General features: G+C 38.7%; 1 protein-coding gene across 1 annotated transcript in view; it reads right to left on the bottom strand.

Moving 5' to 3' along the window:
* Nucleotides 1-22,446, bottom strand: part of LOC306694233 (A-type voltage-gated potassium channel KCND3-like) — a gene marked incomplete at both ends in the record, with an annotated part of 79,323 nt that overhangs the window by 11,622 nt on the left and 45,255 nt on the right. Inside the window, one exon of the mRNA XM_079156999.1 lies at nucleotides 1,096-1,264. Coding sequence (XP_079013125.1) covers nucleotides 1,096-1,264 — 169 coding nt within the window. The remainder of the gene's footprint in view (nucleotides 1-1,095; nucleotides 1,265-22,446) is intronic.

The raw sequence follows: 22,446 nt of genomic DNA, 5'->3' as shown, positions 1-22,446 counted from the left end.
GTTATTCTTGATTTAATAAGAAGATGGTTTGTTTTGTTTCTTTCTTTTCTATTTACCTTGGTTGTGTCACGATCATACCTCACATCTTGGAAAATAAGTCATGAACAAAAATATATATCATAAATTATATTCTTCGCAATGTGAGTTACAACATTTGCACTTATTTTTTTAGGTTATTACTTAAAAAAAGTTTAATTACTCATAAGTGGGACATTTCATTGGCTTACATTAACGGTTTATAAAATGGTTTTAGTGAATTATCCATTATGTGTCTATTGTCAATAATGAGCATCATTAATATGTATCTAAACCTTCTTTGACCTGTTTTATTGTATTTCTTTATTATTTCTGCTGATTCAAAGCAATATATTAATAAGAAAACCAGACACATAGGATTTTCATCTCGCTATGGACTTAAACCAGACTTCTCCCTCCTCAATTAGCTATCAGCAGCTGCTCTCTAACTTAATAGCTCTCTTATCTAGCTCCGCAGAAAGGTCAAGCCCACTGGGTGAGTGTAGTGAGTGGAGAGCGAACATTTGGTACTTGGATTTAAAGTGTGTGTTTGAGAAAGAGACAGATAGGGAGTGTGTGCATGTGTGGAAGGACGTTGAATAATGTAGGTCTGAAGGGCAAAAAAATGTCCTTTGTGTGTGTGCGAGGGTTTTGAAAAATGTGGAATGATGTCGGTGGAAGGACAGATTTACAATGCAAATGTACAATTCAATTGGGGTCAATTCTTTTCAGAATCACCTTTTTAAAAGAAATGTTTTATCCGTCCTCATTCATCAAGATCATTTAAGCCTCTGTCATAATTTTCTATCTGAATATATGTACAGTATATACACACAATATTTATATTTGAAAAAAAGACCTTCAAAAGGTTTTCCATGCTTAAGTACAAAGACCCAGCACTTTCTATTCAACACGTCAACCTGCCATTCACGCTCCCTCCATAACGTGATAATGTCGAATCATTTTTATAATTCTTTGAAAATCAAAAGCTTCACCTCCTCTCTTTTGTCAAAACAACTCTTCAGTTTTGAGCATTGAATCTCACTGTCGGAGCAGAAGGGATGAAGTAAAGACACTAACTTTTACCTTCTGAGCACGGCGTTTGTCGGCTCTCTGGTTCTGGTGGTAGATGCGACTGAAGTTAGACACGATGACTGGGACGGGCAGAGCGATCACCAGCACGCCACTCAGGGAGCAGATGGAGCCGAAGATCTTCCCGGCGATCGTCTTGGGCACCATGTCGCCGTACCTAAGAAATGAGACAGATTAGGTGAGACAAAGTGCTGAAATAGATACGTGGTGTTGACTTGATACACAACGTATGTGTCCATTCACGTGCGTTCATGGACATTTTCAATGTGACCATGAAAGAACTTAGTGGAAATGCAAGAGAAGAAGTCTCTGCATGTTGGATGAGACAGAAAAGGTGGCATATCAAAAAAGAAAAAGTTGTTTTTGAATACACCCCAAGATAAGACAGACAGCAGACAAAGCATTTGTATCAGCTTGCCACTTATCAGAAAGGTCCAAAAATAAAAAATAATCAGAAGAGACTAATTAATTTCCGTCATGTATCAAAGCATCAAACCCACTGGTGCTCAATTCATTATGTAATCTTGTCACATCCACATACGGGAGAACACAATGACAAATGAGTTTCTTTAAAAGGCAATTAAAAGAAAAATGCACAGCTCCATCGCCATACACAACGAGCAAGGTTTACCTCATCCAGCAGGTCTCATAAGTATTTCCCTGATCTGACTTTGGCAGAGAGCGCTCCCTATGTTAGAGCACTATATTTACTTTGTGTCATTTAATCTGAATGTGTTTTGCCAACAATCCTACCGCACATGCACTGTAGTTAATGAGTGTGAAAAAATCACACTGTGAGACACTACGCCTGTCAGTGAGGACGCAAAGTAGTCAAAGTATAAAGTTAAACCTGCATTAAGTGATTTTTTTGGGGGCTGTTTGATGGCAGCTGAAACAAGCTGTCAACACATCACGGACATCACATTTTGTTAATCCAAAAATATAATTAAAGCAGCTTTAACTATTCCATCTCCTTTATGAGAATACCAGTGAATGGCATTCTAACCACATTGTAACTCCTGTTCTCAGCTTCCGTCGAGCGTCTGATTATCCGATTACACCGGTGACTGACTGGCTGCTTTAACAGGTGGACAGAGGTGCAGAGATAGGACCGCCGCTATCTTTGCAGCTCAGCCTAGGCATGAAAAAACCATGCCAATGGGATCCAGGGCCAGGAAGAAGCCATGGTTGACACGCTGGCCAAAGCTGTGGGCCATGATAGAGTTTAGTGGAACAAATTGATTATTAAATACAGACTTCCAGGACGAGCTTGTAAGCAGGTGGGAAATGACACTGAAATCGTCTCCTGGAGAGGCCGCTGACATCAAATTGAAGTATTGTGATGTGACGCAATGGGAAACAATGTTTGCTGGTGCTTGAGGGAAAGACAGAGTAATTAGATCAGCATTTCACCGAGGTTGAGTGCTTTGTGGCTGGTTCGGCTGTTCCTGCTGTTATTTCTTCTTTCCAAAACAGTGGTGAAAAACACCAGCAGCAAATGTCAGAAGTTGAGTTTTCATTAAAACCAAATTATGACTGGTGTGTTAACTGCATGCCAAACTAATCAGAGCACAGAAGGCCAAATTGCCTCCTAAGTAACCATATGACCAAATTGAGTCCTGCACACTTACATGACTTACAACAAACTTCACAGAGAACAATTAGGGCAAAACAGCATCACTGATGCGTTTGAGCCGAATCTTATCTGGTCTAGCTCAGCTACAATCACTAAAACACAGAAATCTTCGGCATGTTAGTGAGTCGCTCAATACCGAGCCGGTTTGTAAATAGGCTACTGTCAATGTTATCTTCTTCATGTCACCTTTCTCTGCTCTGCTCCACTGTGTGTGTGTGTGTGTGTGTGTGTGTGAGGACAGGCTAAGCCCTGCACTCGGTGAAACACCAGAGCAGAGGATGATTAATGACTATTGTATAAAACTTTAGCGCAGAGGTGCTCATAATTCTGCAGCGGCACACCTGAACATCAACCTGTTGCACACAACCATCTGAGAAGCCGTCATTGTAAATAGTTTGGAAAAGGACTTTAGAAACACATGCGGCAGGTGATTTGACGAACCATTTGTCAATCAATCATTAACGAACTGAATTGGGATTAGAGCAAAAACATCTTTTCCATCGAGAAAAGACTTCAGTGGCATTCTTTGGTCTTCTTCCAATTAAAAAAACACTACAGTTCTGTTACAACTGATGCATCCACGCTAATCTCTTCAGGAGCCGCTAGTGTTGTTTTGAACAACAGGCGCCTCTCTGTGTCTTCTCGTGCACAGTTAAACCACGGCCGTAGCCGCTCACAGGACGCTGATGGGTCTGGCTTACTGGACACAATGCATCAATTGAAGATATGTCATCTTGCGAACTCTGCCGTGCAAGGTAGCCTAAATATAGGTGAAACACTGAGCAAGATGAGTGAATATTCTGCATATGACACTGTTTCAGTAACCACAGTCCTCGACAGACCGTTTTCCTCAAGGGCCACTTTAAAAAACGGATCGAGCATAGTGGTTAGATTTTGATCCTCAAAGTTTCTGTAAAACACTTGCTCTTGTTCAGAGAGCTCTTTTTTCCTCTTCCTCTCTGGCTGTTTGGCCTCGTTGGCTCCTCTGAATTTCCTCTCCACTGCGTTCTCGACACAACGAGACTCTTGACAGGTAAGCCCCATGCACTGTTGACCGCTGTGTCTCCTGAGGGCCGCTCTCTGCCCAGACGTAGGTGGTTGCTAGCTTTCCACTTTTCAGACTGTTTTTTTTGGTGGGGGGCCCAAAGCATGCTGAAAAGCACTTTAATCGCTAGACTTACCTCCTGTTTACTACCCACAAACTGATGAGCTGGGGATTTATCACAAACCCGGCCTTCTGCTCTGCCTGAACAAATATGCGGGAGAGGGAAGAACGTGAAATTGCTCAAATACATTTTTAAAATTACTTTTTTCTGTCAAAGTAGAGAGGAGCACACATGATGCAGGCCACAATTAATGAAAACTAATTTGAACAGACTATAAATTGACACATTGAACTAATCCCACTGAAATAGTCCAGCAAAAATTATACTTAAATCGACAAGTGGGAAACTTCCAAATACGATGGATCTCCAAGTTATTAACCATGTTTGCAGTTTCTCTTCAAACACCAAACCCCATTTTTTCCTGGGTAGAAGTTTTTCTTATATTGTTTGAAAACTCATAGCAGTCTGGCTGATTTGAACTGCAAGCACAGAAGGCAGAGTCAGAAATATGACAGATTATTAACACGCGATGGAGATTTGACCACAGGGCTTGTAGTTATTGTTGCTGAGTCTTGCTCCGGGCTGTCAGACAATCAGACAAATGATTTCACAGTTCTCTCTGCTCACTGTCTGTCAGCTGATGAGCGATGATATTCTCTTGGCTGTGTCTGACTGCTTTGTTGTAAATATTACACACTTCATACCCACTATGATGTGTTGAACATCATTAGAACTGTGATACGGTGGACTACGCAAAACTTTGTTCTTTGCAGTGAATGAGTTCACAACAGGGTGTCATAATTAAAGGAAATGGACAGACAGCAAAGCACTTGAATGCATAAATGATGAATAGTTAGTTGAGATTTTATCTCAGGCAGCAAAAGAGGTCATTCTGCAGCTGGCCTTTCATTCACAGCAACCACTTTCTCCCATTATACAATTTGAATTTGAATTGCTGATGATTTGGTTTGATCATTCTTACATTCAAAAATAATCTGCCACTGCCTGAACCTTTGTACCATGCCACACAGATGCTACGCCATTCCACAAGATGCTGCATCAAGTACGTGCAAGGCCACATTCCTAGTAGGTGACTGTGTGTCCTGAACACGGTATTTCTGCTGTTTTAGGATCATTGGGATGAAAGATAAAATAGCTGCTGCAACGATAATGAGTTGTTTAATAGTATTACACATATTTTAGTGCATCTGTCAATACTTTTACGGTTAAAACTCACTAGTAAACGTTGTTTAATTAAATTAATATATAAAGTATGAAGTACTATGTTTAATTAATATTGTCTATAAGAGTGAAATTGAAATGAAAAAATCATAAGAGTGTGTGTGTGTGTGTGGGGGGGGCCCATATCTACATCCCCCCTACTTCCGGCACCCTTGCTAGACCAAACTAATATTCAAACTCAGTCTTCATATGGACACTGGTGCCAAAAATACACACACATGTCTCATCTGTTTGTATGGATTTTCTTATCTAAATGTTTTTGACTGATGGCCTCATGGCCTTTACGACTGTTCTGTATGGAGTACATGTAATTGTGCATTCTGTTGTGTTCTGTGTGACATTTCGGCTCATCCCGTGCCTTTATTTTGCAAACAGATCTACACATTTGCATCAGTTTCACACAGCAGTGAGCAGCTGCAGAATGAAATGTCACGAGTAAGAAACTTTTGCTCATTGAAATATTTACGATTAATTAGGGAGTCAATGAGTTTGTGTATAAATAATGCAAAACACTGAAGGTCAGGAAGGTGCTTGTCTCACAGATTTAGTGAACGTATGGTTCGCCTCGATGACAGGATAAGAACCGTTAACCTTTTCAAATCAATACACTGATATGTGCTACCACGAGAAACAGGCAAGTACAGAGTAAATTAAGTAAATAATGAATTATTATAGAAAATCCTGAAAGAGTAGTTAAACGATGCAACAAGGCACGAAGCACAGCAGTGGGGCTATTACACCATTAAGTGGTCTTCTACAGGGATTCATTACTTTGCTTTTCCCATCTGCCACAGTTTGAAAAAGAGGCCTAAGCGAGTGGAAAAATCAATTGTGAGGAAATGTATTCAGTCATGCGTTTTATCTTTTCCAATCTCTTGCTTTTTTTGCTCCTCATTATAAGAAACTCAGCTGTAGCTTCCACAACACGGGAAAGGAACAGCATGCACTTGAGAGATCTGTGAGGGGCTGCAGAAAATACAGAATTGACCTGGAGGTGCTGCATCAAGAAGCTCCAACGAAACCAAAGCAATCAATCTGGCTTAATAGTCCTACATTGTGACAGCTGTGATGAAGAACATTAAAAACTGTTATCACAAGAACAGCTAAAAGACAAAACAATTGTGTTCATCATATAGGGGCCTGTGTTATTCTTCCTCTGACACAATGTAAATAGTTTTTGTTTTTTATTTCTTAAAGATTGATCACCTATGTGACCTGAAAATGCTCGGAAAACCTTTAATTAATTGTTTAGAGTTACTGGTCATCAATCAACACACAAACACACATCTACACAAGCTGGTAGGATTTTGTCTGACAGGGTTTGAATATGAACTCCCATTACAGAGGACATTTTCAGAAATCCCCCAACAAGGTTTAGAATGTCTTCATTAAGTTAACATATCTTGTGTGTCCCAGAGATGATTTCATGTTACTTTGCACGGCAGCTGGATTCGCATGAAGTCACAAGTTCACGTGAGAATCGCTATTGGAACCATTCTTTTGAGGTATTTGGAGATCTTATCAAACCAATAAATTAAACACTGACACTGCTGAGCATTTTGAAAAGAAAAGAAAAGATTGAGAAAACTGCAAAAGACTCAAGAGCGTTAAGTGTGAGTACTAACAAAGTATTCTATGAAGAAGCAAGACGTCAACGGCTGTTAGCGAAACAACGCCATAAACCAAACATGCAACTCCTCCATGCCAAAGGGGGGAAGTGTAATTAACTGTAAACTCATATTCTAAATCAAATATTCATGGTGCAACTGACAGCTGACAGACAAAATGATGGATTTAGTGCTTCAAGTCATCAAGGATTCTACCAACTCATGGATAGGTTTTGGTGAATGAAGAATATCAGCTTATACTTAGATTATAGTCGCCGTAGTGAAGCTGGCACAAGGCGCACGTGCCAGACAATGACGTAATCACGGCCTGCGCGTGGTGTACGAAGTGGTCGCGGCGCTTGGTTGTGCTAACAGTTCACTGATAAAAGCACTATTTACATGTCTAGGGATTATTCAAAGGAGGCCAGTTCATGTGTAGGTGCTTTAGAAACAGGAGGTCTCAAAAATCGTCATTTGAGTCTAAATCTTGCAGCCAAATCAAATTGTATACAGAATATTTAATCTTCCTTTCTTTAGAATTCACGTAATACTTGACTTGTTTTTTTACAGGGCTTGTATAAAGGCAATCATTTAATTGGTTATTTATTCATCAAAGTTACAAACATTATAGGACATTTTTTGGAAAATTAGGGATTTAGGTGAATGACTTGCATATGAAACATTTTAAAAGTATTGAAAATAGCCATTTGCTAATCAATGGATGATCCATTCAAGTCTCTAAAGGATTAACTATAACACATTGCTATAAATCTTCTGAATATGTGGTAAGCAGCCAAATCCTGATGGCATTTTGTCACAGACACATTTGCAGTGTGACACTGCAGGTTAAATAGCAGATCTCTTTGCATAATCTTTACACAATCTGCCTTGAATCTAAATGGCTCGGCTAGAGTGCTACTAGAATCAGTGTTGGATAATCCCATTATAGATACAAGCGCAGAGTTTGTTTGAGGGCCTGGCAAGGTGGATTGGAATGCTCCATTCTTATCAAACAGAATTAATCAAATGTACTAATTACTAATTAAATGTAGGGCTGGCTATTTTTAAAATAATTATGACACCAGTATCAATATCAGTACCCTTAAAGTGATACCGATACCAATACAGTACTTTATTTGATACCTTTTTTTTTCAATACTTTATTTGATAATTATCATATGAATAGAAGCATTTAGTAAAATGACATCACCACCACATTTATTTGTATCAGATACCACAGGCGTGCAGTACAGCCATACTTTTGAACATTTTAGTATTTGGTGGCATCTCTGCAGGCTGAACTGCCAACTTCGTCAATGAAACCGAGCTTGACTGCACCAAACAACAGACTGTATGGCTTGTCACATGTGTCACATTTCACATTACATCTAAGAATGCTCGCGGTGATTATAGCTGCCAGCTAAACCCAGACAAGTAGTCTTTTTTTTCTAGATCTGGGTACAAAAAGGATCGACTGCAGGAATCTTTTGACAAGAGAACTTTTGGTAGTACATACTGGGTTATTTTGTGCGATACCGTAAAAGGTATTGAGTACCGATACCCAACCCTAATATATTTATAATTAATATTGATTGTGTCTCATTTACTTGAACTTTTACTCTTCTTATTTTACTCATATTTCTCAAAATACAGTCATCAGTGAGAGTTGGGGTTGCCGACAGAAGACATTTTGGTACATGGGTCTTATTTCTGTAGTTTTTGCAATAATTTCTACTTATTATGAAAACAAGGTACTGGGAAGTTTGCTACATTTCTACAACAGAGTTTGGCAAGAAACATAGGTAAAGTCTAAATCTGAATTGAAATGTTGTGTTTGTAATACTCCAGTATTGAACTGATACAGTTGATGAGGGTGAATCAAAGCAGGGAACAACCTGAACGATGTTAAAATGCTCCACAGAGCTGAGAGGAACGGCAGAGTTATGTGATTATGATCTGTAGGTTTATCACTACGAACGACTCCTTATACATCATTTGACCCACTGTTACCATACAAATAATGATGAGTGCAGCTGAATGTCCTGAATGATTATCTGACTGCTTGAGATTCGTGCTCGGTCAGATTGTCTTTAGCAATGTCGCAACACTAAAAGATCTCAGCAATTAACTTGAGCACCATGCTAATGACACAAATTGTAGTAAAATAAATACCCTCTAATACCACGAACTTGCATTACAAACCCAAAGTTGCTTAAGATCACAAGAGCACACAGACTTATATCGTAAACATAAAATGCTGGGAAGGTACTCTTAATAACAACTGCACATTTGAATGAAAACTCTTTGTTTCTTTTGCAGTGTTTAACAGCAGTGACTAAATCTTATCAGAGCTCAAAGCTCAATGCTTCATTTGATATTTCTGTTGAAAGCTGGTGCACAATTTAGAATTTGAGTAAGATCAAACATCACCTCATACACTTCCCTTTCCCCACAAGCAAAATAGCATTCAAAGGTCAAACACCTCCAGAACCATTGTGGTCTTGTTTGATGCTCTTATGACTTCCTTAGAGCCAACACAGAAACCAATAAGCACAACTAAACCTCAACCAAGGCAACATGGCCTGACCATCTTTCCAGAGGGTCTGCAAGAGAGGGGGGGGGGGGGGGGGGGGGGATTTACCCGATATCTGTTATTACACACAAAGACTTGCAAGCAGTGTGGGATATTAGTTTGTGTGACCTGCTGCCACTGGAAAGAAAGCACCATCCATCATGACCAATGTGACCTCCTGGTTAAATTAGAAGCTGGTTCACCTTAACAGGGAGAGTTAACATCCAGGGTAAATAAACCGTACACAGAACAGTGAGTTTATCAAACAGCATGAATAAACCTGGTTTAACTGTTTGGCCAAAGGATGATGTATGAGAGAGCAACAGCTGCCTAATAGCAAAAAATAAAAGCTTAAAAGTTTCCACAAGCATGCATTGTCTTTTATAAAACACACAGCATAATATTCATACTGCTACAGTATAGCTGCAATCCACACAAATACTGACACTTCGTCAGGACCCCTTTGTGTCACTTTATCGCGCATTGGGTAGCACAGCGCGTCAAACTGTGATGCTCCGCTGCATTCACAATAAACACATGTTTAATGTTGTGAATTGAAACAAAAAAACGTTCACAAAAAGATTGTGGTTTATTGGGTTAAAAAATACTTAAAGTGAGAGCAAAGCTTAACGTTGTGAACACAAAGACAAACAACAGAATGAAGAATGAAAACAATTTACTGATTCAACAATGTTCTTTTTTTAAATAGATCTTTATGGTAGAAGTATTTCGAACATGGCAAGGATTCAGAAGTTGTCCCAATCCAACAGCTGCCTCACGGTCTTTCAGCGAGACAGTGCGACATCATGGAATTTCTTTTCTCTTGTCCATCCACCACCTCCATTTAAGTCGTGGATCGTTTTGCTTAGGCAAGACATTTTTGGCATCATATCAAACTTTTGTCTTTATACTGTCACCGTACGGCTCTGGGGTAACACAGCGTCGACAGCTGTAGTAATAGTTTCTCTATTTTTCCTACCCTTTAATACATCTACTGACACTGCTAAATTTGTTATGATTCCATCTGCTGATCTCCAGCAACAGGATTTATTAGGTCTGCTTAGAATAGGTAGCCTCACATAATAATTTTAGGGGTGATGATTGTGGAAATAATCACATATCATGTACGCGTACCTGCTTATGAACAGGTGGTATTTCCAGTGGTTGAAAAAGTACTTTGATCTTTTAATTAATAGTACCTATAAAAGAAAGTAAAAAATACTTCACTGCGAGTAAATGTCTCTCATTCAAAATGCTATTTCAGTAAAAGTATTAGTAATAGTAGCTCAATAAACATATGTATTAACAGTAAAAGTACTAATCTTGCAGAAAAATACCCCTTTCACTTAAATCGAATGATTCGGGTCGGGCCCCTACAAAAGGTCATGAAATAAATTTTGGGGGGTTATGAGAAGGTTGATAGGAGGAAAAGAAGAAACACTATGAACTTTGTATTCATATTTGACCTCTTTATTTTAAGAAGTTTAGAGAGGAAATATCTGTTTAGTTGAACTACTAACAACTCATAGATATTTGAAACATGACAAGGGGCCCAAACTAGACTTACTTTAAGGGGTCACTTGTAATTGTAATCATTAAAAATGTGCTGTATTTCATAAGCTTCTCATATGTCTTTATGTTAAATCTCCATTTTCCCCTCCACCCGATTATTACTTGTAATCATTGCTCTCTGCGCGCTTCTTCACAGATTCTCTGTCTATGCTGTCAGACAGGTTTCATTGACAATTTCAGCTACACAATCAACAGAAGTAATGAACCATAGTGTCCTGAGGATGTGACAGGAAATAAATATTTGCTTTTTGTATTTTACTCGTCTGCAGAGATCTAGCAGCGCTTGCAGCTCAAAGCCTTCTGAGCCAGGCACAGTATTGACTTTATTTTATTGTGGTAAAAAGATTTCAATGAAATATTAAGCCTTAAAAGCGAGTCAATTGCAAACACAGCTATGAAATACAACATTGTTCTCCAGGCTTTAGTCTTATTTCTCGTCAACAGAGGATTTATAGTGTTGTATTATATGAATGCAGTGAATGGCAGACAGAGTTATCCGGGCTGAATAATTAACATTTCTGCGAGTTTGGAATGTTTCAAAATGATGAAATACTAAGTAAAAAATGACCAAATGTTTGCAAAGCCTCAGTAAGTGTGTTAATCAGGAACTGATACATTTGAAAGAACATCCTTTCTGCATAAAACCTCTTCACCATGTTGGTGAATCAGACCCATTGTTAGTAGTCTCCTTTGTACTTTTTCATCCAACTCAAATACACAACTCAAATATACACGCTAGAATTTAGACATCAGTGTAAACATCTGTGTGTTGTCTGTGAAACAAACTGCTGCCGTTGTACTGTTGAAAACACATTTTTCTTTAATTTTTACATTAATAATATATTTTATCAGATGGACTCGGGTTTTGCAATGATCATTCTTGAGAACAGTTCATACACACAGGAGCGTTTTCCACCTTAAATGTCCTTATAGTCAGGAAGTATTCCCAGTGCTAAGTTATTGAATACTCTACCTTCTGATTGTTGTTTCCGACACAAGAATATGTAACATCTGGTGAGTCCAATGTTTGACAAAGGGAATCATAATTTCAGCCAATGATTTAACCCAAAACTAATTTGTTTTTTCATCTCTGGTTGAGTTCTGCTTCTCCTTCTCCTGGCCTTAATCTCCATCACCAGGGGTATCCAAGGAAGGTGGCTGTAGTTCTTGATCAATGGTTCGCAGATTTCCTCAACCACGATGTGATGGATTGCATCACAATCGTAGTGAATTTGGGGAACTTGCCTCCTGTGTCGTTTTGGGGGCAAGGAAATGAAAATGTTGAAATTAATAAGCAGGAAACGCTGTCCTGTCATTCCCTCCCTAATGGGCCAACTGGTACTTCTGTGACCGAGCTCCGTCACCAGAGAACTCTGCACTGACTGTGCAGGAAACAGATTAAATTGACATAATACCAAAGGACAGTTGGATATGAAATAACCCACTGTCCTACAATTTGTTTTGATATTTAAGTATTCTGCATAAGCAATTGCGTTTTTAGGGAAAGCTGAATGCCAGCCAAAATGCCTGTGAGTGTGACATAGCTTAATCAACTCTGTCTCTGTTCATGTGTTTGCATGGAGCATTTGTCATATTAAGGGACATCCCAAACCGGCTGTGTGGAGAGGAAATGGACAAGAAAAAAACAAGAAAAGCGTGGCTCCAGCAATGCTGACTTCCTATTCTCTAACGCCCAGTGTAGAAGCAAGGGGACTTCTAAGAAAAAAGTATAAACGTTTTTAAGTTCAGCCTCACAAGTAATATTTGGTTCATGCAGAAAGCCAAAGCATTTTCTACACAGTTAATAAAATGCTTTTTCATGATCGTTTTAACAATCACGGTAAACCAGTCAGTTAACATGCATGACTGAGAGTCTACGGCCATTCTGGCGGCCCTATCAAGACTGCAGAAAGGCATTCGTTGCACTTTAAATTAAAGCAGGCTAACATGTAAACAAACAACAAAAGAAAAGGTGCATGTTTAACTAAAGCTATTACGATTCATCCTGAGAGGGATATTAATGTATTTACCAAATAACATGGCAATCCATTGAATAGTTGCCTGGACATAACAGGAAAAACCCAAAATGTCAACCTAATGTCAAGTGATGACAAGTCAGGAGATTGCGGTATAGAAGAGTTTGTTTTGCACAATCCTAGGAATGTTTGGAGGGAAGGTGCTCCTGTACTGTTGGCCATGATTAACTCCAGGAGATCGCCTCCACCGTGCTCCCTCTTGCTACTATCTGTCTCTATGAATGGGTTATTCATTCACTTCGGCCTTTTCTGAGCCAATTTGAAGACTTGAACCAACAACCTCCCAATTCTCTCTTAGACAGGCTGCAATGATACACTTCAAAAGATCATCCTATTATCTACTGCCTTTGGGTCTCAAGGCAAAACTTTGTTGTGGTGTTTCTACAGACAAATGTTCAACTATCAAAATGCTATTCTTGCTCCACTACCAGATTGCCACTGTAGCTGTATTAATACAAGATGAACACAACACAGATAACTCATAGGGTAGAAAAGTATTGTCAGAAAAAAAATTAAAATAAAACAAGTGATGCGAGTCAGAGAGTAGGGACCTGTTATCCACCACAGATGGTCAACCAGACGCAGCTGATCACAAGCGAGTAAGACATGGTTTACTGGATTATAGCCAGCTTTCTGGATAAGACTCTCCAAACAGCTGCTGAATTACATTTCCTCTTCAAATTACAAGCTTCTGAACAACAACCGAGGACATTTAAGGGCCGTTTCAACAAACCTAACCAGAGGATAAAAAAAAATGAAAGCTATCCTGTTGTTTGTCTATTGTGATAGTATAGGCAATAGACAGACAATACAGTGGAACATGGGAGGTTTGCCTTCAGGGCTTTCTGCCAGAAACGATTTATTTGAACCCAGAATCTTTTCCTAAATCAAACTAAGAATTGCCTAAACTTAAGATCTCTGGCAGAAAGCTCTGAAGGCAAACTTCTCCCATGTTAATGAGTGCTGCAGGGATGACATATTTTTTCAGGCCAACCTCAGAAGTTAGCATCGCAGTGGTTCTCATATAAAAAAGCCAATGGGATTTTCTCCACTGAGTTTGGATTATTGCAGACAATTAGCTCTGTGTTAAACAAACGTTTATGATACCGATTGTTCAGCAAAGATGATTTCTGAAGCATGAATGCAATCAGCAGCAATAAAAAGCTAATGTTAGGTTATAAACGAACTAATCCATGGTCACATGAGCAAGTAGATATACAGCAAGAATTTAAAGGTGAACTTGTCGGCATGATGACGTTTTGTAGTATTATTTAGCCACTGCCTTTTTTTAAAACATTAAAATTCACGATAGGGATTTTTTACTGACGTATATTATATCGTAGAACAAAACATGAAAATCTTAAGCTTGTGTTAACCACAAACCATATTTCAGACATTGAGCCAAAAACCCAATCAAAAAACCCATTGACATCGAGACGAGGGAACCGGAAGTGCAAACAAGCGGACTCATTTCTGGGTTTTAGGTCTGCTGCAGCACATAAAAGAATCCCTGTGAGATGCGAACATGCATGTTGGCTGATTAAATTCTGCCAAAATGAGATACATTGTGGCTTCACATAAGACGAGATGTGGTTTAGTGAGCAACAAAGGTTTGTACTATTACTGATAGCAACATGAAGCAGCATCTGCACAAAGCTCTGGTTTCAGAAAAGACACTCAATATACATAGTGAGACATTATAATTCAGGAGACAAGATGGCTAGCAGAGAGCAACTGCTGTTTGGATTTTACATTTCTACAGTCCAATCACATACCTGCATTAATCACCTACCCACGTGTCTACCTTCTCTCACGGTATATCCCTCCTCACGTCCAACCCCCAATCAGCTGTCTCTCCATCCGGCTCCATTAGAGAGCGTGAGATGAGAACAGAAATGAAAAAGCTCTCTTTGGGATCTTTTTAAAAAGCCTCCTAAGTAGGTTACAGGAGAAAGTAGGCTAACAGGAAGGCTCAGGAGACCCAAGGAGCTACTGTTGTATCACTCAAGAGGAGTGGCATCCCACTTCAGGAGTCCGCATGAAGAGACGAATACAAATGTGGTTTTTGTGATGCAGCGTAATTGGCCTCAAATGTATCCTGGAGCACAGGGATCATTATAACGGCCACTTGCTTCAGATTAAAATAGAATTATTCTCTATAAAGGGCAATTTAAGGGAAGTACCCTTAAATAGAAACTATTTTTAACTTTGTTTGCCTTTAGAGGTAAAATACCCTTTAGTATGCCAACAAGTGCTTAAACCAATGCTTATACATCTTTTGAATCATGTTTTTGTGTATAAGAAACATCTCTCAGACACCTACAAAATGACAGCATTTAATTCCTGCTGTGGCTAATTTCTCCAATTTAATTTCCTCATTATATAAGAGGAAGCAATCCTCATAATTAAATTATAATTAGGCATGCAATTTGTAATAGAAAAATTATATTTCTGTGTGGGGCAGCAGATGCATGGTGTTATGTAGCAGGATTGCATAATTTTACTCATCAGCAACCCAGAGCTTTAATCACAGACTTTTCATTATTTGATTAGCATGCAGGATGTAAAGAAGGGGATTTTAAAGAAAATACTAATTGTAAGTAATGAATATGTCCTGCATCACTGTGATCTCCAGTGTGATTCTCCAGTCTTTTTTGACCGTAAAGATACAGTCATGAAATGTGTAGGGAAAAATGTGTAAGATATGCAATGAAGAGACAAAAACAACAAAAACTTTTCAGCAAGTACCTCCAACATGTGTTGATGTTAAGATGACAAAGACCTCTAGTGGCTGCAGTGATTACAAAGGTATTATGACAGTGAATCTTGTTTTTATTAGTTTAAAATCATGACCACGATTGGTTCTGAACCATATGTTTATTTCACCACCACAACAAAGCTCCCCTGACCTTGATGTAGTAGTAAAAGTAGTGGTAATTTTGACCCTTATTGTATTTGTATTAGTTTGTTTCAGTACGTTTGCTCTGGTTTATGCTCTTAGATGCTTGTTTAAAAAAGAAGATGCACTTATGACTTCTGGTCACTAGCAGTTCTCTTGAATACCTATGTACTTATTGTAAGTTGCTTGGGATAAAAGTGTCTGCTAAATGACTGTAATGTAATGTAATGACCCAAACCAAAATGTCTCCCTAACCCCAAGTACTTATTTTTACCCAAACCATCACCTGTATCCAAACCTGACCAGGTTGTTTTGTTTCCCTACGCAGCAAACATTGAACATAGCATTGCCACTTCATAGAACCAATTTATTTCTCAGCAGTGATTTGTAACAGTTTTGAAAGGCACAGACAAATGTTGTTCTGCTGATGATTGGAGGCAACGAAGGTTTCAAAGCCAGAATCAAACCAGCAGGGGTTCGACCGCAGTTATATGTAGACTCATTTAACTAGGCCAACACACGCCCCATACAACTAATGCTTTAAATTGGAAAAACTAATTATGTGCATTGGCTATCACGGATTTCTGATGCAGTAACTTGTCCGATGCATCTACCATTACCAACACGGATTCAACCACGGCATACAGACTTTAGTTTACTAGATTGAGTATTAGCATTGAACATGTTCATACTACTGGCATAATATGTATAACATTGGATTCAAGTGGAACTAAAAACCAGCTGATATAAAGAAGAGCAAATGTTTCTCAGTTAAACTTTGAGATTTATATTCTATAAGTCTCCAAGTGTGTTAAAGACAGTTGGCAGAAATGTAGCATTTCTAAGAGAAAGGTATCACAGACCTGTTGTTATTATACTGTTCTGCAGAGATGGGCAAAAATACATCAAAATGTATTTTGATACAAAATACAAAATACCCCCAAATAAATGTATTACAACAAAATACAAAATACAAAATACTGGTGCCAGAAAATGTAACAAAATACATGTATTTTGTATTTAAAATATAAGAAATACTTTTTTCTAGATTTTCTGTTTTCTCACAATTTGGTATAGCAGAGCATTCAGGTTTATATAATGTACACAAAGCTCTGGTGAACCCCACAAAAAGGAAGAACAGTCACAGAATGTCAATGTAACTAAGCAAAGCTATTGAAAGACAACAACTTGATTATGTATATATATATTTTTATTAATGGGACTTAACAGCCCATAAACTTTGGCTTTGTATCAACAAGAAAATATTCATCACATATGACATACAAGCTCCCAATCTCCCTCTTCCTATAGCTAGCTACTCGACTGATAAGTTAACTTGCTAAACACTGGCTATGCACTAGCCTAGACAGCATGCTAGCGTCATTAGCATGTTAGCATCGATCGCTAGCTTGATATTATAACCATCACCATGCAAATACAATAGTCTATGTAGCCAGACCCAGACATAAGTTATACATCAAGCTAGTTGACATCTGTCACACTCAGATACAATATTTAACTTGACAGATAATCCGTTGAACTTGAAGATCTGAAGACTGAACTCGTGAACTGTTTTTTGATTCGTGGAGAAAGTATTTTGAGTATTTTAAATACAAAATTACTCCACTCTAAAGTATTTTGTTACAAATTACGTTAAGATTTTGAATCGGCCCTATCAAATACAATTTACAAAATACTCAAAAGTAATTGAAATACATATTTCAAATACAAGTAATAGAAATACTGCCCATCTCTGAGCATGTGCCATCTTAGGAATCACTTTCAGGGACACTTTTGATGGAAAAAAGGGAACTTGCTGATTGACAATTTTATTCAGAGCAGATGCTACGTTTCAAGCATGTTTCCACACTTTTGAAGTGAACTAAGTGTGATTAATCAACATCATTTACATGAATTTGGCTGCTCAACTTTAAAATAAAAACTCCTGGGGGGGTTGAGGGTAATGTCACAGAAGTCCTACTAATAAAATGCACTGACTTCACAGATATCACTTCAAACTAAATTGAGAACGTGGCGACCTGTATGACAAACATAGAAAAACAAACAGCTGTTGACTTGTATTAATATTGGTTTACTTTGTTTATAGGTCTTGTTAAATCTTCACCAGCAATGTTTTCTATAAACAGGCACTGATGTCGTGTGGAGGGAGGGAAGCCTGTCAAACCAATCTAATTTGTGACTATAATCACAGCTTCCTGTTACTGCCTGTGGTTAATTGGTCCTGATACTGTCCAGTAAGAAGTACTCAAATTACAGTGTGGAGTTCTCCTGTTAATAAACAAGAGTTCTGAATAGTTGTTCTTACCAAAATTCCCAAAACTCAGTTAACATCTCAATAGAACAATAGAACTCAGGGTTGCAGGTGACAGGCTTCTGTCTCAGAAAGATAAATATATTGGTTCAGGATGGTCAGGATGGTCAGGATGGCTGAGCGGCCCAGGGTGCTGAGTTCAAGGTTCATGGTCCTCTGGAGCCGTAGGTTTGAAATCGACTCCTGACAGTCGATGTTTTTAACTAATGTGGTCATGACGAAACTGTGACGAGTAGTCAGTCACAACCAGTGTGCATTAAGCAATGTGTTTGTGTAGCACCCTGGACATTTTAATGGTTACAATTATTTGCAAAATTGTTATTGTATTAGTTTGTATCATTACCTTGCCCCCCTCACTATTATTTTCTGGTTATTATAATTTAAAACGCTTTGTGTGACTTTTAAACTCAACTACTTTCACCTAAAGTAGCTGCAGGGCGATACTCATTTTCGCTAATAGGTGGCAGTAGCGGGTTTTGGTATGACTGGCCCTGTAATTCTTGTCTAAGATAAGCGAGCTAGGACAGTCGAGATCACAGAAGCAGATATTCATCTGAGACTGTCTTGTTGTTGTATTCACAGGTGAGAGAAGTACACATATACATTTATATTAAGTTTGCTTGCTTTTGTAGTGCCATGTTTTGATGTTTATAAAGTGTTTAATACTGAAACGTAGGGCGGCTAGCTAAGGCTAGCATAATTAGCTAAACGAGGCCATTCGCGCACTAGCGGTTCAGCGCCATTGTAACATCACTAACCTGGCCTGATAGTTGTATTGTTCCCATGTAAGGTTATATACAGATACATGGTGTGTCCTGTGACAGATATAAGCAGTAGTTTGTTAGGCTGTATATTTCAGGTTGTGTGTTCACAATTCATGTAATTCTTGTCTAACAGCCTCTTTACCCCGAGAGCCCCCCCCCACCCACACACACAATTAAAGTGCTTTTTTTCAATTTGAGCTGTGTGCCATTTTCATTTAGTATTAACCAGTAACATATACACTGATATTTACACATCTGAACAAGTCTCACAAGTGTTTCTGTTATTATATCATCAACATTATTCAAATAGACCTTGTAGTTAGAGAGATACAGTCTTTTGAGTATGGGTATGCAATTTTCGAGCAGAGGCCTAAAAATAGGGCTAGGGGTAAAGAGGCTAAGATAAGGGCGCTCGACCAGAAAGGACAGTCGAGATCGCAGAAGCAGATATTTATCTGAGACTGTCTTGTTGTATTCACAGCACAATAAATTCATCTGGAAAACTGAATGGACATCATCATCATTCAGTGTGTAACATTTGCACAAAACCAATGCAAGATAAACTGTTTGAAAAACTCTTTCAGAACGTTAAATTGGCATTACCTATATCGTGGCTCCAGTGATCCGAAGACAAATGATGGTGGGACCTGGTTTTAAAAGGGAGCACAGTTTGAAGACCACGAGATGACCAGCTTTGTGAAGTCAGGTAGGTCCAAAGTAACATACCTTCACTCGCCTCATCTGAGGATTAGTAGTCATGCACATATAACCACCTGAACCTGTGTAAAGTTAGTATGCGTTTGTTTGTATGGAGGCGTGGGTTGAATAATATGAATAAATATTAACGATAATTACTACTATACAAACCTTGGCGCTCTGTGCATTAGCGTGAGCGGGGCCTCAGGTCTCTGCAGACAGTTGATGATGTCGTCAGCAGGTCTTTACAGCCCTCTGCTCACGTCTGCTGCTGGATGCTGGATATATTAACCTTTCTAATGCAATTCCTTGCCATAAAACCTTGAATTGCAGCTGTGTTTGAAAGGCGCTGTGACATTAAATGAACCTTATTGCCTTAAGTTCTCAAGCCACTTTAGACTCGTACTAAACCATCAAAATGTTGCAGAAAGTAATGTTGAGGTGTTTTTAATTGAATTATTCTCTTTAGATGACCAACACACTAAAGACACTATATTTGGACCAACATGTTAAATCAGTTGAGCTAACTTACTGTATATTTTCAGGCTGTTGGGTGCAAATGAGAAGTCATCAGTGATTGTGCCTGAATTTATACATCAAAATGTATTTTTACACATTCAAATATTAAACATGACAGCAGTACAACTTAGAATTTTCAACAACGATTTACAAGCATGAAATAATTCAAACAAACACATTCAATTACATTTTTTTTTTTTTTTTATTTAAATCATGAATTAAAAATTTGCCTCAGAGGGCTTTACAATCTGTACACATACTCTGTCCCTCGCATTGAAACAGGAAAAACTCCCCCAAAAACCCCTTTAACAGGGAGAAAAGAGGAAGAAACCTGTGGGAAAGCAACAGAGGAGGGATCCCTCTCCCAGGATGGACAGAAGTGCAATAGATGTCATGTGTACAGAATGAACAGAGTTGATGGGTGGGTTGAGTGGGCATTATTTAGGGTTAGGGGCGTAGGGATAGGGGCAAAGGGTTAGGGGTGTAGGGTTAGGCCCTAATTGCCTTCATATCCTGACCGTTAGTTAACTCTTTTTGAAGAATTTAAACTGTTTTTTCTTCTTTTTTTCTTAGGGTTTTGTGTTCATTAGTTAACTCTTTTTGAAGAGTTTGAACCGTTTTTTCTTCTTTTTTTCTTAGGGTTTTGTGTTCATTAGTTAACTCTTTTTGAAGAGTTTGAACCGTTTTTTCTTCTTTTTTTCTTCGGGTTTTGTGTTCATTAGTTAACTCTTTTTGAAGAGTTTAAACTATTTTTTCTTCTTTTTTTCTTCGGGTTTTGTGTTCATTAGTTAACTCTTTTTGAAGAGTTTGAACTGTTTTTTCTTCTTTTTTTCTTAGGATTTTGTGTTCATTAGTTAACTCTTTTTGAAGAGTTTGAACTGTTTTTTCTTCTTTTTTTCTTAGGGTTTTGTGTTCATTAGTTAACTCTTTTTGAAGAGTTTGAACCGTTTTTTCTTCTTTTTTTCTTAGGGTTTTGTGTTCATTAGTTAACTCTTTTTGAAGAGTTTGAACCGTTTTTTCTTCTTTTTTTCTTAGGGTTTTGTGTTCATTAGTTAACTCTTTTTGAAGAGTTTGAACCGTTTTTTCTTCTTTTTTTCTTAGGGTTTTGTGTTCATTAGTTAACTCTTTTTGAAGAGTTTAAACTGTTTTTTCTTCTTTTTTTCTTCGGGTTTTGTGTTCATTAGTTAACTCTTTTTGAAGAGTTTAAACTGTTTTTTCTTCGGGTTTTGTGTTCATTAGTTAGTTAGGTTTAGTTCTCTGCAGCGTTTGCTTAGCCTCCTTCTGTATTCTATGAAAATCAGCTATGATCTTCCCCTGTTTTTGTTTAAGTGCACAAGCTCTTTTATTCTGGTCTACGAAGGAAGACTTCTCCTCTTGCCATTGTTGATGTCCATTTTTCAGCTTGAGACGCTCAGACTCCAGCAGCTCTTGTGTTTCTTTCAGAGCTGCTGCGATCTTGTTGGTCTCTGCCCTCTGCTCCTCCAACTGGCTTTCATGTGCGGCCTGGAATCTCTGCAGCGTTTGCTTAGCCTCCTTCTGTATTCTATCAAAATCAGCTATGATCTTCCCCTGTTTTTGATAAAGTGCACAAGCTCTTTTATTCTGGTCTACGAAGGAAGACTTCTCCTCTTGCCATTGTTGATGTCCATTTTTCAGCTTGAGACGCTCAGACTCCAGCAGCTCCTGTGTTTCTTTCAGAGCTGCTGCGATCTTGTTGGTCTCTGCCCTCTGCTCCTCCAACTGGCTTTCATGTGCGGCCTGGAATCTCTGCAGCGTTTGCTTAGCCTCCTTCTGTATTCTATCAAAATCAGCTATGATCTTCCCCTGTTTTTGATAAAGTTCACGAGCTCTTTTATTCTGGTCTACGAGGGAAGACTTCTCCTCGTGCCATTGTTGATGTCCATTTTTCAGCTTGAGACGCTCAGACTCCAGCAGCTCCTGTGTTTCTTTCAGAGCTGCTGCGATCTTGTTTGTCTCCGCTTTCTGTTTGTCCATCTGGGCTTGACAGAAAGCCTTCTCCTTGTGCCATTGTTGATGTCCATTTTTCAGCTTGAGACGCTCAGACTCCAGCAGCTCCTGTGTTTCTTTCAGAGCTGCTGCGATCTTGTTTGTCTCCGCTTTCTGTTTGTCCATCTGGGCTTGACAGAAAGCCTTAGAAGGGGCTTTTTCCTGACAGAAGTTCTTAGATATCTCCATCTCCCACTCGGTGGATTTCGTGGTTTTGTTTTCCTGGAGAACATCTAGAAATTGTTGCAGACAGTCTTCATCAACGTCTAGGAGGACTCTCCCCTCAGATCTTGTAGGGGTGAGCCTCGCCTCGTTGTCCAACAGTTCACATCTCACTTGTTCCTCCAGTGA

This window comes from Pholis gunnellus, assembly GCF_910591455.1.
Source record: "Pholis gunnellus genome assembly, chromosome: 3".
NCBI classification, from domain to species: Eukaryota; Metazoa; Chordata; class Actinopteri; order Perciformes; family Pholidae; genus Pholis; species Pholis gunnellus.
This window is presented reverse-complemented; position numbering and strand designations above follow the sequence as displayed.